The 18,113-nt window shown below is 38.3% G+C and overlaps 1 protein-coding gene across 4 annotated transcripts in view; it reads right to left on the bottom strand.

Moving 5' to 3' along the window:
* The window catches only part of LOC124611375 (ATP-binding cassette sub-family C member 5-like), a 515,589-nt gene that overhangs the window by 437,493 nt on the left and 59,983 nt on the right, over positions 1–18,113 (bottom strand). For all 4 annotated transcript variants that reach the window (XM_047140243.1, XM_047140240.1, XM_047140242.1 and 1 more), the window contains exons 4-6: positions 5,564–5,707; positions 4,049–4,207; positions 3,675–3,822 (exon numbers count right to left, since the gene is read on the bottom strand). In XM_047140243.1, the coding sequence (XP_046996199.1) occupies positions 3,675–3,822; positions 4,049–4,207; positions 5,564–5,707 (451 nt within the window). The remainder of the gene's footprint in view (positions 1–3,674; positions 3,823–4,048; positions 4,208–5,563; positions 5,708–18,113) is intronic.

Here is an 18,113-nt window from a genome sequence, read left to right on the forward strand (position 1 = left end):
GATCACCAATTTAGTATTGGAGGGCAGTGCTGAGGGTAAAAATTGTAGAGGGAGGCCAAGAGATGAATACACTAAACAGATTTAGAAGGACGTAAGTTGCAGTAGATACTGGGAGATGAAGAAGTTTGCACAGGATGGAGTAGCATGGAGAGCTGCATCAAACCAGTCTCTGGACTGAAGACCACAACAACATAAATTAAAAAGAAAATGCACTGTACTGAGAATTTTTAATTTACTATGTAAGACACAACAGAGGCCCAGTATCAAAATTACAATTTTCTCTCTCTCTCTGGTCCTGTTTTAGCACTTTCACATTATGATATAGTGCACTACTAAAGATGAGTGTTTCTGCTGCAACTGCAAATGACAAGGACCAATTTGCAAGTACACAAGAGGAAACTCATGTGAGTGATGCTTACACAGCAACAAGAATAATGCTGGTTAGGAGGCAAAGCATCAACAACTTAAACTAACAAAAAACTCAATTTGTTGAAATTTTCTGGATTTCTGGCATACATTTGGTGGTTCGCAAATATTAACATGCTAGCTGGCTGCCTAGCTCATTTGTATTATAGAACTGTTCCTACAATTGCATGAAAACTACACAGCATTTCAAGCAGCTAAAACTGACTTCTTGTCGTTGTTGTGGTCTTTAGTCTGGAGACTGGTATGAAAACCGACTTCTTGTCGTTGTTGTGGTCTTTAGTCCAGAGACTGGTTGGATGCAGCTCTCCATGCTACTCTATCTTGTGCAAGCCTCTCCGTCTCCAAGTAACTACTACAGCCTTCTGAATCTGCTTAGTGTACTCATCTCTTGCTCTACCTCTACGATTTTTACCCTCCACGCTTCCCTCCAATACTAAAGCGATGATCCCTTGATGCCTCAGAACATGTCCACCAACTGATCCCTTCTTCTAGTCAAGTTGTGCCACAAATTCCTCTTCTCCTCAATTCTATTCAGTACCTCCTCATTAGTTACATGATCTGCCATCTAATCTTCAGCAGTCTTCTGTAGCACCACATTCCAAATTATTTATCTAAAACGTTTATCATCCACGTTTCACTTCCATACGTGGCTACACTCCATACAAATATTTACACTTAAATCTATACTCGATGTTAACAAATATCTCTTCTTCAGGAACACTTTTCTTACCATTGCCAGTCTGCATTTATATCCTCCCTACTTCAACCACCATCAGTTACTTTGCTTCCCAAATAGCAAAACTCATTTAATACCTTATGTGTCTCATTTCCTAATCTAATACCCTCAGCATCACCTGATTTAATTCGACTACATTCCATTATAATCATTTTCCTTTTGTTGCTGTTCATCGTATCTCCTCCTTTCAAGGCATTGTTCATTCCATTCAACTGCTCTTCCAGGTTGTTTGCTGTTTCTGACAGAATTACAATGTCATCGGCAAACCTCTTCATTTCCTTTACTGCTTGCTCAATATAACCCTGTCACACTCCCTTCTCAGCCACTGCTTCCCTTTTGTGCCCCTCAACTCTTATAACTGCCACCTGGTTTCTGCACAAATTGTAAATAGCCCTTCACTCCCTGAATTTTACCCCTGCTGCCCCTAGAATATCAAAGAGAGTATTCCAGTCAACGTGGTCAAAAGCTTTCTCTAAGTCTGCAAATGCTAGAAATGTAGGTTTGCCTTTCCTAAATCTATCTTGTAAGATAAGTTGTAGGGTCAGTATTGCCTCACGTGTTCCAACATTTCTATGGAATCCAAACTGATCTTCCCCAAAAATGACTTCTACAAGTTGTTCAAGTTGTTTGTAAAGAATTTGTGTTAGTATTTTGCAACTGTGACTTATTAAACTGATAGATCGGTAATTTTGACACCTGTTAACACCTGCTTTCTTTGGGATTGGAATTATTATATTCTTCTTGAAGTCTGAGGGTATTTCATCTGTCTCATACATCTTGCTCACCAAATGGAAGAGTTTTGTCATGTCTCACTCACCTACGGCTATAAGTAGTTCTAATGGAATGTTATCTACTCCTGTGTCTTTGTTTCAAAATAGGTCTTTCAGTGCTCTGTCAAAGTCTTCACATCATACCATATCTCCCACTTCATCTTCATCTATGTCCTCTTCCATTTCCATAATATTGCCCTCAAGTACATTGCCCTTGTATACACCCTCTATATACTCCTACCACCTTTCTGCTTTCCCTTCTTTGCTTAGGACTGGTTTTCCATCTGAGCTCTCCAAAGGTCCTTTAATTTTCCTGTATGCAGTATCTATCTTACCCCTAGTGATATATGCTTCTACATCCTTACATTTGTCCTCTAGCCATCCTTGCTTAGCTATTTTGCACTTCCTGTGAATCTGTTTTGAGACATTTGCATTCCTTTTCGTCTGCTTCATTTACTGCATTTTCATATATTCTCATTTCATCAATTAAATTCGTTATCTCTTCTGTTACCCAATGTTTTCTACTAGTTCTTTTCCTTTTACCTACCTGATCCTCTGCTGTCTTCACTATTTCATCTCTCGAAGCTAGCAATTCTTCTTGTATTGTATTTCTTACCCCTGTTCTTGTCAATCAGTCCCTAATGCTCCCTCTGAAACCCTCAACAACCTCCAGTTCTTTCAGTTTATCCAGATCCCATCTTCTTAAATTCCTACCTTTTTGCAGTTTCTTCAATTTTAATTTACAGTTCATAACCAATAAATTGTGGTCAGAGTCCACATCTGCTCCTGGAAATGTCTTACAATTTAAAACCTCGTTCCTAAATCTCCGTCTTACGATTATATAACTTATCTGAAACCTTCTTGTGTCTCCAGGCCTCTTCCACATATACAACCTTATTTCATGATTCTTAAACCTAGTGTTAGCTACGATTAAGTTATGTTCTGTGCAAAATTCTACCAGGCGACTTCCTCTTTTGTTCCTTACCCACAGTCCATACTCACCTATTACTTTCCCTTCTCTTCCTTTTCCCACTATCGAATTCCATCATGACTATTAAATTTTGGTCTCACTTAACTATTTGAATAATTTCTTTTATCACATCATACATTTCTTCAATCTCTTTGTCATCTGAGGAGCTAGTTGGCATACAAACTTGTACTGCTGTGGTAGGCGTGGGCTTTGTATCTATCTTGGCTACAATAATGTGTTCACTATGCTGTTCATAGTAGCTTATACGGCTTCCTATTTTTTTTATTCACTGTTAAACATACTCTTGTATTAGTGTTATTTGATTTTGTATTTATAACCCTGGATTCACTTGACCAGATGTCTTGTTCCTCCTGCCACCAAACTTCGCTAATTCCCACAACATCTAACATTAACCTATCCATTTCCCTTTTTAAATTTTCTAACCTACCTGGCTGATTAAGGGATCTGACATTCCACGTTCCGATCCATTGAACGTCTGTTTTATTTCTCCTGATAACGACATCCTCCTGAGTAGTCGCCACCCAGAGATCCAAATGGGGGCTATTTTACCTCCAGAATATTTTATCCAAGAGGGTGCCATCATCATTTAACCATAAAGTAAAGTTAGATGTGCTCGGGGAAAATTATGGTTACAGATGCTCCTCACCTTAGGCAGTTCACAGTACCAGCACATGTAATGTAATTACAGTTGATTCATTCATCTGGGTATAAACCTACACATATGGAGGTAGTCATTCTACCTAATACTTACAGGACTTACAAATCCCATAACAAGGCTTGCAGCATACAGCATGCATGAAACAATCATACGTGTCTGTATAAACTTCCTCACTACTCTGGACAAAGATGCATCATTAAGTCCCACTCGTGCCACTTCATCCTGCCAAATAAGCTGCAACCTAAGGAAAAGTAGAAATAGAATTTGAAATACCTCATTCCACTATCTCATTTAAAATTTTATAAGTAGAGATAACACAAAGGAATGGAGCAAAAATGTGTGTATAAAAATGTCTCAATATATAAAATATTGATACATTCCATCCTAGATTTTCCATTGTTTGTCTCTTTTATGTCTGATACTTTATGTATAAAATTTTATGTGCAGATTACAGACTACTCTCTTACCTTTGAGAATTTAGATCACATGATTCAAGATGTGACCCTTGAGGTAGATCTTCTAAAGTGAAGCCTTTTTTGTGAGCATGATACATGTAAGGTGAAACCCATGAATAATAAATATATGAAAAAAGGCCAGCACTATCAATACCCAAAGCCTTTTTGTTCCTAAAAGCAAATCAAAACATTTTATTAACAAAAATAAATTAACTTTAAGATATTAATATACACAGTTTGAAACTTGTTGTTGGAATGGACTCTCATTGCCCACTTTATGAATGGAGCATCGCAGTCTTGATTCATTTATACCAGGTACTTACAATTAAACTTTAATTACTTGAGGCAGTGCAGATGGAAACTATTTACTGTATGGGTACTCAAATTTATAGGAATTATGCACAGACTATGTGCTGCAGGATTTGTGTTGTTAGTAGTGTTATTGTCATGACTTGCCATTAGATACCAGTACTGATATGGAGCCACAGAGGTGAAACACAAGCATCAGTATGCATTACAGCTGCAGACAGTCAACATGAGTCTGTACAACATGAGCAGCGCTAAACTCAGAAAGCTGTTTTATCAAAACATCAGCAACACTGCTGCTGCTCTTTAAAAGATTGACACATTAGAGGAATACATAGAAGTCCTTGTTCTGCACCAGGGTTGAAGAACATGATTTGAAACGTCAAATTAACTGTCAATTTGGGAATTACTCCTTGGACAGACATACAGCGCATTATGCTACAAATTGTTGAAGAAGTTACTATTGCCATGGCTGAGAATGCTGGATGCACTGTGCAATCTTCAAGCAGCTGAACATTACATGGTACACCATTTGAAATAAGCTCCGAACAAATGTGAAATGCTATCTCTTGTATAGTTCCAAGCTGTCACATATACAGATGGCCATTACACTGAGCAATATTTGTAACCTAGAACATAAACCTGGTAAAGCAATTAACAAATCTTACCCTTTCACATGAAAATTAAAATGTGTTTCCTTCAATGGTTTAGTCATTATTTTTCTTTTGCATGTCCTGAACAAATTTTTCCACAAACATTCATTGTCCTATAATCACTTTTTTTTCATGGGGGTCTTCTCAAGTAGCATAAGTTGAATTGTAGCCACCCAAGTGTTCGAAAACGGTGGGAAGTACAGAAATATTTGAATAAAGTAAAAATACATTTCACTGAAATACAAATAGTTGTTAGCTAGTAGTGTCTTCTTACGTTAGTCCCCCAATTCATAAAGCTTTCTATATAAATCACAATCAATGTCATTACCATTTTCACCTAGTGTAACAATATTTTTGCCCCCCCCCCCCCCCCCCCCCTGCTGTGTTGGCATCTAGGAATGATGAACACCTTTTATTTTCATTAATCTGTTCCATATTAATCAATAGCCCTACACAACTATACTTTATCAGAAAAATTAGTAATGCACATTACAAATAAATGTTAAACAGAGTTAGTTTCTACTAATCTCTGTGAATAAAATGCTTTGGAATCATTCAAAATACTTACTTGATATTTCTTCGAACTGGAATAAGATTTTTGAGGGCAGGCTGATACCTTGACATTCCATGATTTGTCATATATTGTGGAGTGGTATTTACATATGCACGATAAGGGCTACGTTGTAAGGAACTGTCCCTCCTGCCTTTGAGCCTTTAACAAAAAAAGATTAGTGGTTTTCATAGAGACAACTGTTTGATAAAATATGAGCTATTTTTCATATAATATATGTCTACCATAACCTAAGTTCAGGGAGTGATTCTCAAACACAGAAAATTTGTCATTAAATGTTCTTGACTGGTGGTTGTTTAGATTTTCTTTATGCCAGTTCTCTTTTTTATTGCATTAGTAGGCGCAGGCTACTAGTGGCCACAGTGTGATAACATGTAAGTCAGAATAACATGTATGTAATGGGACTTTAAGGTGAGGCTAGCCACAATCAGGTGTAAACTGCACCGTGCAGTGGTAATGGCCTTAGCAGGTGGGTCAGTGTCATCGTAACTGGGGCACATCTCCTTTTACAGGTGACGAGCCCAGGTGCCATGTTTAGTGAAGCAAATGTGCCTCAGGGTGATATAAATGTGTCTGAATTTTGAAGCAAAGGCATTCCTATTGCTGGACAGTGAGATAACTGGGCCTCATCAACAGCAGCCATGGGTTCGAGATCACATTGCGCCTTTAGCCGCCAGCAATGAGTTCGTCATGGGACTCAGTGCCACAGCATCATACCTGCCATCTGCATCTGCTGCTGCCTGCACCGAGTTCCCCACAGGACTTAGCGCCTTCAACACCATCTACCGTCTAACTCCTGCCAGAGGGCATAGTCGATCCTATGTACAGATGTCTCCACATGCCACCACACTGAAGGCAAGCAGGGCCGTGGGGCTGCTCGAAGTGCTATTCTTGACAGAAAAGTAGTGTGCTGTTGACATCACGCTTGTGGCCTACAGAGGCTGCAGACCTGCTGTAATCAACACAAAGTGCCTAGGCAGGATTCTCTCAGCAGGTGGAAGCCGCCATCCGTACGTCAGCTTTGGCCATTGTCAACAGAATGAGGCATGTTCTGCTGCATTGAGCCATAACAAAGCATGTACTGAAGTTGAATAAAGCATTTTTTACTGCCAGCAGTGTTTCCACTGGACCCTCCAGCTTGCCACCACCACCACTCATGCCACTGAGTGCAACTGTGCTCTTCAGAATGGTATCAGGGGAGTTGACATCACCGCAGTCAACAACGGACAGAATTAGGAAATATACGGTAAATACTTATATGTTAACACAGAATGAGGAGGTAAACACAGTGTTGCTACAGGAAGCTGAGTCTTGTGTGCTTTATGCTTTCCTAAGAGGTTTAGTACCAGAGGCATCTAGAGAGATCTCCATGCAGTAATTAGATTAGCATTGGATTATGAAGAAATTGAGATATCAGCAGGTACGAGGGATCAGAGAAATGTGTTCATATCAAAAGCAAAATGCTTTAATTGTGGGCCTACAAAGCAAATGCAGTAAAAATGAATGTGGAGGTGGAATGTGCCACAGTGGGTGTGAAAAGTGGCAGGAAACACAGAGTTTTATTGGATACAGGGGCCCATGTGTCAGTGACCTCAAGAGAGCTGTAGGTAGCAGATGTTGGAACCCACCATGTTACAAGTTACTTGGAATAGGCACAGTGGTATATGACCCTTGTGATAGGTAATGATGAATTTTTTGTTTGAGACAACCAAATTTAGACAATGGGTGGAAGCAGTGCCTCATCTAAGTGATGGCTACTGTATGATCCTAGGGTTAGACTTTCTGCATCAACATATTGCCATAATTGACCTTTGGTGAGATGTAGTGGAGCCCAGTGAGAAGACATTCCAGCTAGGGGAAACTGTTGTCAATGTTGATCTGTCACAAGAAACACTTAGTTTACAGGGCAATCCAGTTAAATTATGAACAATGACATTAATGATTAATTCGCATGACAGTGTGTTGAGTGGCACCAGAAAGTTGCTATGGATGAATGTGGAGCCTGACTTACCAAGTGATGTGTTGTGTACAGTGGAACTGCTGGAGGATAGTGAAATATTGGATACAGTATGATTCTGACAGGAGATGAAGCACAATCTGAATACCACAATCTCTGTAACCAATTTTGGTGGAATTTATTACTCAACAATTGGCTGACAGTAAAATAGAGGAGAGAAGTAGCTCTGGCAGAATATGGAAGTAAATTGCAATTTTAACATAGAAACATGTAGATAGCTCAAAGAAATATCAATTCTTTTGCAAGTAACATTGTTTAAATAGTAAAACTATGACAGATGCCTACCCAATTCCGAACATCACAGAAGCGATTTGTAATCCTGGGCAATGGTGGTACTTCTTGACAATGGACTTGAAGGGTGGATACTATCAGTTACAAGTGGCTCAAGTGGACAGAGCAAAACCTTGGGGACAGTATCATTATGAAGGATGCTGCAAGGATTAGAAAATGCACCAGCAACATTCCAACATTTGTTGGATGGGGTACTAAAAGGATTGACACAGTTATGTCATCAGACACATCAGATACTGATGTAGCTGGATGAAATAATCATCTTTTGGAGAGATACGCAGTAGTATAGGCAACAACTGAGGGAAGTATTCAAGAGATTATGGACAGCTATTTGACGCTAAGTACTGAGAAATGTCACTCTACACTACACGAAGTCAATAACTTAGGACCTGTGATAACTAAGGATGGTGTAAAAACTGATCCTAGATTAGTGCAAGCAGTGCAAGATTTTCCAATACCAGAAACAACTAATGGTTTATAATCTTTCCTGGATCTTGCAAATTATTACAGAAAATTCATGAAGGGGTTTGCGGATATTGCAGAACTGCTTATGCAGTTGTTGAAGAAGGTGGTTAAGTTTGTGCAACTAGAGGAATGTCAGGGAGCGTTTGTTGAATTAAAGAAAGTGTTAACATCGAGTCCAGTGTTGGTGTTTCTGTACTTTCAGAAGGAGTTCATATTGTCATGTGATGCATCAAACCATGCTCTTGGGTGTGTTTTGAGCCAGGAGATTGAAGGTGAAGAACATGCTACTGCCTTTGTGCCAAAACAGCTGAACAGAGTGGAGAAGGATTAGTCTACCACAGAGAGAGATATATGCTTAGGTTGGTGTATGGATTAACATACTTCTGGTTTAAGTTAATGGAAGGAAATTCAAGGTAGTGACAGGCCATGCTTGTCTGAAGTGGTTACTAAGTTCGAAGGATCAATCTAGTAGACTGGTCAGATTGGCAATAAAACTCAGTGAATTTGAATACAAAGTAATGCATAAACTAGGAAAGAAGCACTGAAATTCGGACGGCTTAAGCAAGAAAACAGCAGTAGTACAAGCACTGTATCAGAGCCTTGCTAAATGGCATACAGCACAGAGAACCAACAAGGAGTGTAAACAGTATACCAAGCAACAATAGTTTAGCACACATGATGGATTATTGTGTAGAGAAAAAAATTAGAACCACAGGTGGTTCTGTCAGCAGAGCTGAAGCAAGAAGCACTATGTGAAATGCATAATCACGTCTCATCAGGCCATGGGGAAGCAGGGTGATGAATCGGAGAGGGGCAGTAAAGTACTGGTGGAAGAGAAGGAAGAATGATGTTGATCAGTACTTCATAAATTGTATAGAATGCGTGCAGCATGAAGATTTTAATGGGAAGCATGTACTACTGCAGAAGTTGCCAGAAACAACAGAACTGTTTAGTTTCATTGGGGTGGACATGTTAGGAACACAACCAAGCACAGAAGGTGATCATTTTGTGCTGACCAAAATATACCATTTTTCCCCTAACACTGAGCTGGTGCTGATGCCACACCAAGTTGCACAAGCGTCAGTTAATAGGTGAGTACCGAAGTTTGGAGTGCCGGAGACAATACGGACCAAGAGATGAACTTCATGTCAGACTTGATAGAAGAGCTGTGTAGGTTATTAAAAGTAAAAAAGTTAAACCAAGTCTACTTCATCCTCAAGCTAATGGAAGGACAGAATGCGTTCATTGGACACATGGGGAGGTGCTTAGTTATCATGTGAATGCACAAAATTTGGATTGGGATATGTTTTTATCCTTCATAAAGAGTAGTGTATAGCTCTAAAGTGCACAACAGCACCGGGTTGTCGCCATTCAAGATGTAAGAAAATGCATTCTTTACTGTCAGCAAAGTTTCCTCTGGGCCCTCTGGCCCCGTCTCCACCATCACTCACCCCACAAAGGAATTGAAGCTTTACTTTCTCAATAAACATGACACCTTTGAAACTTTTATAATGGGGTTTCCTCACACTGTTAAATGTGATGACTGAACAGTTGAACAACAATCAATGGACTCTGGTAAACAATATTTTTCTTATGGTGAGAATTTGTCAGTACTTACTGTTCAAAACGACTTGGCACACATGTTTGCAACTTCTCATATCTTCAACAGTGACTTTATCTGTTGGTTTTGTCTGAAGAAACTTTCGCAAATTTACTAATATGCCAACATTTGGCCAAGTGGAAAGACAGAAATTTCATCCACAGGACATTGTTAACAGTGCACATCAGGAGGAGAATGCAAATTTGACAAAACACAAAAATGTACCAAAACAAAATTAAATATCTCATTCAAGAGCCAATAGAAATATGCATTGCTACTCATCTCAATGTTAGTATTCATTACTGTCCATAATGGTATGAGACACAAACAGTAGGGATAATACTGCATTCCTCTACATGTATATGTTAAGGATTTTTCATCTCACACAATAGTTTTTAATGTAGGCAAGAAATATCAGCCCACATAGACTGTTAAAATCCTTGCAATGCCACAGTATTTGCCACCACTAGGCTCTCTCAGTCAGTCACCCCTGTCCAACAAAATAGCTCACACATTTCGAGGGAATGTTTCCACCTATGTGACTTTGACCTCATCATTCATTTCACAGTACCTAGTAACTGAACATGTTTGAAATTCACTCTTATTGGAAATTAGAATATTTACACCATTAAAAACATGGAACATTAACAAACTTCCACCCTCATGTGTAATTAAATCAATTTATCTTTTATGGGACAATTTATAAAGAGTTCTTCCATCTTTGGTACTGAAAATTATGAAGAATTTAAATGCTACATTAAAAGCAGTGAATTTTTCTCCATTTGAAGCTTAGTAATATGGGCTAGATATTATAGAGAGAGAAATTCCAGTCTGTGATAGGAAGCGTTCCCTAATGCATCGAGCAAGGTTGTACAGTTGTAACACACTGGACTTTCCTTGGGGGAGTTGGCAATTCAAATCCCTGTCCTACCATCCATTTTTAGGCTTTCTCTGATTTCCATGAAATACTTAAGGCAATTCCTTGAAAACACATGAGCAATTTCCCCCTCTGCCTTTCCCCTATTCAAGCAGTCTCTCTAATGATCTTGTTGGCAACAAGATGTTTCGGAATAACTTTCAGTGAAGCCAACAAATACTACAATTTCACTGAGATCAGTTTTTGTTATCCCTTTATAAAGTAAAGATATATAAAAGTAAAAGATATAAAAATATACATATCATATAAACTGACTGATCCACGGGTAGTTGGTAAATAGCTCAAATATACATATTATGTTGTTGTTGACACTGTTTAAAGAAGATTTATAAAAATGATATGGTATGTTTTCAGATGCTGATTTCCCACAGATTGCCTCTGTTCTTTACATCTGTTCAACTGTTTTTGACACTTAGAATGGAGTGTAAGTAGAGATTAGAACACATTAGTTAACCACAGCACATTGCTTTCATTCTCATTTTATTTTTGAGTCCCCTTCAAACTTGCTGCCTTTCCACAAATTGCTAGATAATTAAAAATCATATTTCACTGACCTCAACAATAACACTCAAAAGAGTACTGTGGCCAATACATCTACATATCTTAGGTTAAGAAATTAGTTTAATATTTTGCATGAATTCCATGAGCAATTTACTAATGTCATGAGAATCAACACATTCAGGGGGAATTTTTGTTTCATTTTAACTAGCTTTTTATAAGTACCCAGTCTGATTCCTTTCTGTGTCTAGGAAAGCCAAATGATACGTGGCTGACATTCTGCATCTCCTCATAGTCATAGTAGTTGCAGTGTGGTGATGTTATGATGAGAATTCTATGGAATTGTTGTCAATAGAAGCTGTGGTGGAATTTTAATCTAGCAATGGTTATTAAAAAAAACATTGCTTCTTCCCTTTGCTACTGTGGTTACATTTTGTATTCCATTTTACATTGTATCATTGTGTCTTCATTATACAGGGTATAAAAAAACTAGCTATACCATATCTTAAAGTATTTGGAGAAGATAAAAATAAACATTTTTTTAACATGACAAAAATGTCACAAGGGTATCATTTTCATGTTCGTGTTCTACAAAGGTTTTGATGCTAGTGACACTCAGAGAAGGTGTTCCAATTGCTGTGTGATGAATGTTGTTTAACAGATGTTGTTGATCTCCTATGGATTTCTTTTTGTGGAGGTAGATAAAACATTTGGTGTATGATGCACCAATAGACACTCCAGAAGAACTGATTGCCCCTTGTCTGAAGCTGCAGCCATTATTTATGAAACATCCGGTTTTTTCAAGCATGTTAGACAAGCAAGTAGATGACATATGTAATTAATGTAAATGGACGATATTTTCAGCAATATCTCTAATACAGTATCCATCATGTGGGAGTTTGAAGACAATCTCTGAACATCACAAGCATTAAGACATTCATGAACCCTAGAGTGGAAATGGTGCACCTGTGACATTTTTATCAGATAAAGAAAGTGTTTCTTTTTATGTTTTCTAAACATTCTGAAGTTTTATATAGATAGATCTTTTATGCTCTGTATGTCTGTTTGTCTGTACCAGATGCTCTTGTGTAGATCCTCAGTCTCCAACAATTTCAGTCTTAGACTACCACAATGAGATCCCCATCAAGAATGCCTCTCTGTTTTGTTTTATTCTTTGTCGTGTTCTCTGCCAGTTAGTTGGCCTTCACATTCCCCATAGTCTCAGCATGCCCCTTGGCCAATACAAGTGATATTCCTTCTTCATACTTCTGACACAGCAACTATTTAGTAGGGCAAATAGCAGCTCCCTTCATCCTTGCCACTTGATGATAGTGTTTGAAAAGCAGAGAGTGAGTCCATTACTACTACAACATGCTCATCTTGGATTTTCATATAGTTACTTAGAGCTCTTTCCATGGCTAAGTGTTCCACTGTGTAACCTGACATCTCTTTCGGTAGTTGGAATTGTCAATTCTTTTTACTTTTGGTATCTACGTAGGTGCAGCCAACAGAGCCATTCATATTTGGACCCACTTGTCAACACAAATACAACACTTGAAAATTTTAAGCTTTGTGAATTGCTTTATATGCCTGGAACATAAAATGGCATTTTTAACCTTTCCTTAAAATAGGTAGGATGCACATCTGAGAGAGGGGGGAGGGGGGGGGACTGTGTGTGTGTGTGTGTGTGTGTGTGTGTGTGTGTGTGTGTGCGCGCAATGTGAGAGTGTCTTGTTTTCTCTTGTTCCATGCCGTTCTTTCTGATTTGAATCACTTGGTAACACTGCAGTGGTGAAAAGAAGGATGGCTGCTGTAGTACGTAAATGGCTGCCCCAGTGCATTGATTAGTCATTTTTTATTTGTAACTGAAGATGGAGAAGGAACTTTACAGTGAAAAAGTATTGCATATAAGGATAATTCACCAGCATGTGAGGCTGTGGAAAACTGAAAAATACTATGTTTGTTTGCATGGCCATCTTCTGCAGCAGCTGTTTAAATCAGCTATTATCAGTTTCCCTTCTTGAGCTTACTGAAATTTAATTAAAGAGAATTTTACACCAGACACATTTTGCTTTTATTTATAAAGCATCTTCTGTGGTTATTTTGCAAACTTGATAAATATTTTTGTACATTTTTGACTGTCTTGGATTAAAAACAGCATTTTGTGTATAAAGTTGGAGTGCAAATTACTTATGGTGTTTCTGCTTCTTCTCTCCTTGCTAACACTAGTTAATGTCAAAAGACTTCATTTCACTTATGCACTTGGCAGTTTTTGCCATTGTGCAGTGTTTCTTGTGCTGTATTTAGGTTACTTACACTTCACTTTTGTAAATCGAACTGAAGTTATGTGTGTTTCTCACTCTGCACAGTATTACAGTGTTTATGTCTGTTCATATGTTTTCGTGCAGGTTGTGAGCATTACCAACCAGTGAATTTACATATTTCTTTTCTTTTAATCTGTGTACTGTGTATGTGTGTTTGTGTGTGAGAGAGAAAGAGACAGAGAAAGAGAAAGAGAAGGAGAAAGAGAAAGAGAGATTAGAAGATGGGGGTGGGCACAGGATGAATGTGTGCAGTGTGTGGGTGTGTGTGTAAGTTAGTGGAAATTAGTGAAAATGTCTTGTTAGCTTGGCAGAGATGTGAGAGGAATTTGGGAGGTGGGTGAGGGGGCAAGGGGTGAAAGGTGTTTTTAACTGTTAGATCACTTAATACAACATTAAAGATATACACATAATCACAGGCTCCATTTACCACCACCTCCTCCTCCCAGCTTCTGTCCTATAATCAGGCCCACACACACACACACACACACAAAAATAAAAAATAAAAACTCAACACCGCCCCTCCCCCACCAATCTCCTCTCACATCTCTGCTAAACATACAAGACACTTTCACTAATTTACATTAACTCTCACACACACAAATTTTAAAAAAGATGTAGTTTCATAGATTGGCAACATTCACAACCTGCGTGAAAACAAATGAATAGACATAAATACTGTCCAGAGTGAGAAACACACATACCTTCAGTTCAATTTACAAAGGGGAAGCACAAATACCCCAAATGCAGCACAAGAAATACTGCACAATGGCAAAAACTGCCAGGTGCATAGGTGAAAATAAGTATTTTGATGTTAACCACTGCTAGCAAGGAGGGAAGAAGCAGTGGTTTGGACAAGATGTAAACTAACACCGTAAGTAACTTGCACTCCAACTTAAACACCGTTTTTGATCTAAAACAATCAAAAATGTACAAAATATGTACCCAATTTGCAGAATAAACATGGAAGATGCTTTACAAATAAAAGCAAAATGCGTATGGTGTAAAGTTCTCTTTAATTAAATTGTAGTAAGCTCAAGATGAAAAACCAATAATGACTGATTGAAAAATATTGTTTCACTGTACTCACACAGATCTGGAAGATGCACCAGCAAGCAACCGACCTCCTCTAATGGAGAAACCAAAGACCATCATAAAAGTGCTGTCTGATATGTGCATCATCACTCACACAATTGTCAGAAATGTTGGTTTTAGTGCATGAGGTACTGTACACAACAAAAGTGTCTGTCAATGGGCCCCAAGATCGTTAGTGTTCTTTGAAAGGGAGCTTCACATTGTATCTACAATAGAAATGTTGAAAATGTGCAAGGGCAAAAAAGATGAGGTTTTCAGCCATCTGATTACAGTGGATGAATGTTGGGTTGTTCGCTATGGTCCAGAAATGAAAGAAACCAACAAACAATGAAAACTACACAGTTCCCCTCCTTAAAGGAAGACACAACCATCTTTGGGCAAGGTTATGCTTTCTCTCTTTCTGCAATGTCAAGGAGTCACCTTCAAACACTATATAAAAAAATAGACAGACCATTGCAAAACATAACCAAAATCTTCTGACCAGTCTGCTGCCCAGGGTCAAACATGTACCAAGTCAGTGAGATACTTAGACTTTTGTGTTAGTGTGTTAACTGTAAACTCAACATTCATCTCTTGCAATGACCCCTTACATGAATGTTTCATCGTCATTAACTTGCCCTTGCCCCCCACCCCCGCACTAAACCATGGTCCCTGCCAAGGTGTGGTGGCTTGCTTGCCTCAACAATACAGATAGTTGCATTGTCAGTGCAACCACAATGGCGGTGTATCCACTGAGAGGTCAGACAAACCCATGGTCCCTGATGAGGGGCAGCTGCTTTTTCTGTTCTTGCAAGGGCAACAGTCGGGAAGTTTCACTGGTCCAACCTTGCAACACTGAAAGTCACAGAGAAAGATCAAGCTTTGAATACAGTAATCAGATTCAAATGGATGTAGGCTGTGGTAGTTATGCATACATGAAGAGGCTTCTACAGGATAGACAAGCATGGAGAGCTCCATCGGACCAATTTTCAGACTGAAGACCACAACAGCAGCTTTTTCCAGCAATTCCTATCACAGCCCACTTGATGTTCCTATTGGTCTTTAGACATCAAATGAGAAACAAACTTAGCTGAAAACTGAAACATGTTCAGGTTTTGAGTCACAATCTAAAGCTATAAACTAATACACAACAGTTGGCATGCATGAGATCAGTCTTCTGTACGTGAGCACCACCAGCTGAGGTCTAGAGTCTTCTTGGTCAAGCATAATATTTAACTTACTGATGACTAGTTTAGAACCACTTATAATACAGAGTTCAGCCACGGGTATCTTCTCTGAAAGCTTGCATCAAAAGTTAAAATGTTTTCATAAATGTTTACCCCACTTCCAGGCAAAACTTCTTGCTGCATCATTGCTTCCATTAATCAGACATTAGAAAAATCTCCACAAATACATTATCACCCTTCACTCAAATAATACTAGTTCATAATACAAACGAAACATCAACAATGTCATTACTCAAGAGGTGGTGGCAGAGTCATTATCATCAACAACACATTTCTAGGACCTGCATTGTCGTGTAAAAAGAACATAAAGTGCATATGTATTTTGAATAGGTGATGTACACTAATGCTATATATAATTAATGTTATATCAGGCATCTCTCTTAAGTCATCAGGTGCGTTTTCTTTGGTGTTTGAGGTGATATTTGCAATTTCACTTTTTTAATGTGTAGCTGGTGTTGGTCCAAACAAATATTGCTCACCACGCCTTTCATATAATACACAATGCTGACAAAAAATGTTTGTTTGTTTCCCATTACACACAAAATTATTTTTAAAGTGGTCGATATGTGTTTTATTGACATGTATTAACAGGGACAGTAAAACACAAAGACTAACCAGTACTCCAGCAGCAAAATCACCACTCTGGCCCATGCTGACTGCTACCATCACGCAGTAGTGCTCCTTTGTCACTGTTGGAGTACTGGTTATTCAATATAACAACGAAAATAATCATTTTTTGACAAGATAATGTAGCACTAAAATATTGTGCATGAGTTAATAAGAGTGAAAAGCTAAGTAATCTCTCTCTTGCATCTTACCCTATCTTCCAACTTTAAGCTATAAGGTTTTCAAATCTCATCTTGTGCAGTCCCCAACAATCAGTCTTTCCTTCTCATCCCTTTTGGTAAGTCTCCCCTGACCCAGGGTTCTGAGTGTCTTTTCTGAACTCCACCCCTTTTTCCTAAACATCTCCAGTCTTTTACCTTCACCCCTATTCCTTCCTCTTCAGCCCTTTGAGCAGAAGAAGGAGCCACTGTCTCCAAAAATTTGCATACATGAAATCTTTCTTTTATATGTGTATTCTCCTGCTGCCACTTGGTAAGCAGATTTTTTTATCCATCTAATTACATTATATCATTAGTCATTATGCTTTACTGCCCTGCTAATAGATATTGATGAAACAAGTACCACACTATACTAAAGTGGGACTGCTGTATCTAATGGGCGTGTAAAATTTGTCTTTAAAAATAATTTTGTTTTTGACATGAAACAAACTGATGGTTTCCACTGACACTGGGTGTTGCATGAAAGACAGATGAGTCATGTGTGTTTGGGCTGATTCCAGCTATGCATTGCAAACATGAAATTGCACATATCTGCCGAAAACCGGAGATGTGTTTGACAGCTCATGGGAGAGACACCCTGTATTGATCAGGATGTTACTTCCAAGATGAGAGTTAAACAAACTGCTAAAAAAAAGAAAGTCATATTCCACAGATCCCATGGAGAGTAATCTCTGGGGCGAGGAAAGGAATCAAATATGAATATTTAATTTAATTAAGGTGCACAACCATAAAATAACATTACATTACTGTAGTACAATGACAATTACATCTACGGTTTTTGTGAAGATACTCTTCAGTGGAGTGTAGGAGTTGTACAAAAGGAGGTTCATAAGTCAACCCAAAACTCTGCTACGCTATCTACCTAAAATTTAATTTATTCTAGTAGACTGTTGAATATATCTGTACCCACGTATTTAGCTTGTTTCTGTACCAATGTTATATGTTTGGAGACTTTGTAGAAGTTAATTTTGGTCTTAGTGCCTTTCCCTATCTTTTATGAAAAGAGAAATATTGGTAATGACAACGGACATTAACAAATATAATTGCAAAGTAGTTGTCAAACTACCCAGTTCTTTGGAGAGGTCTTAGCAGGATGTTCTAAAATTAACACCAGCTACAACTCTTATAATACACTTCTGTATTCTGAAAATAATATGCCTCATCTTATCTTGAATTTTGTCACAAAATGACTCAATACCTAATTAGTGCATTAATTAAAGATTAATAGTTATCTATTATGTAAGTGATGACA

Source organism: Schistocerca americana, chromosome 1 (assembly GCF_021461395.2).
Source record: "Schistocerca americana isolate TAMUIC-IGC-003095 chromosome 1, iqSchAmer2.1, whole genome shotgun sequence".
Classification (NCBI taxonomy): domain Eukaryota; kingdom Metazoa; phylum Arthropoda; class Insecta; order Orthoptera; family Acrididae; genus Schistocerca; species Schistocerca americana.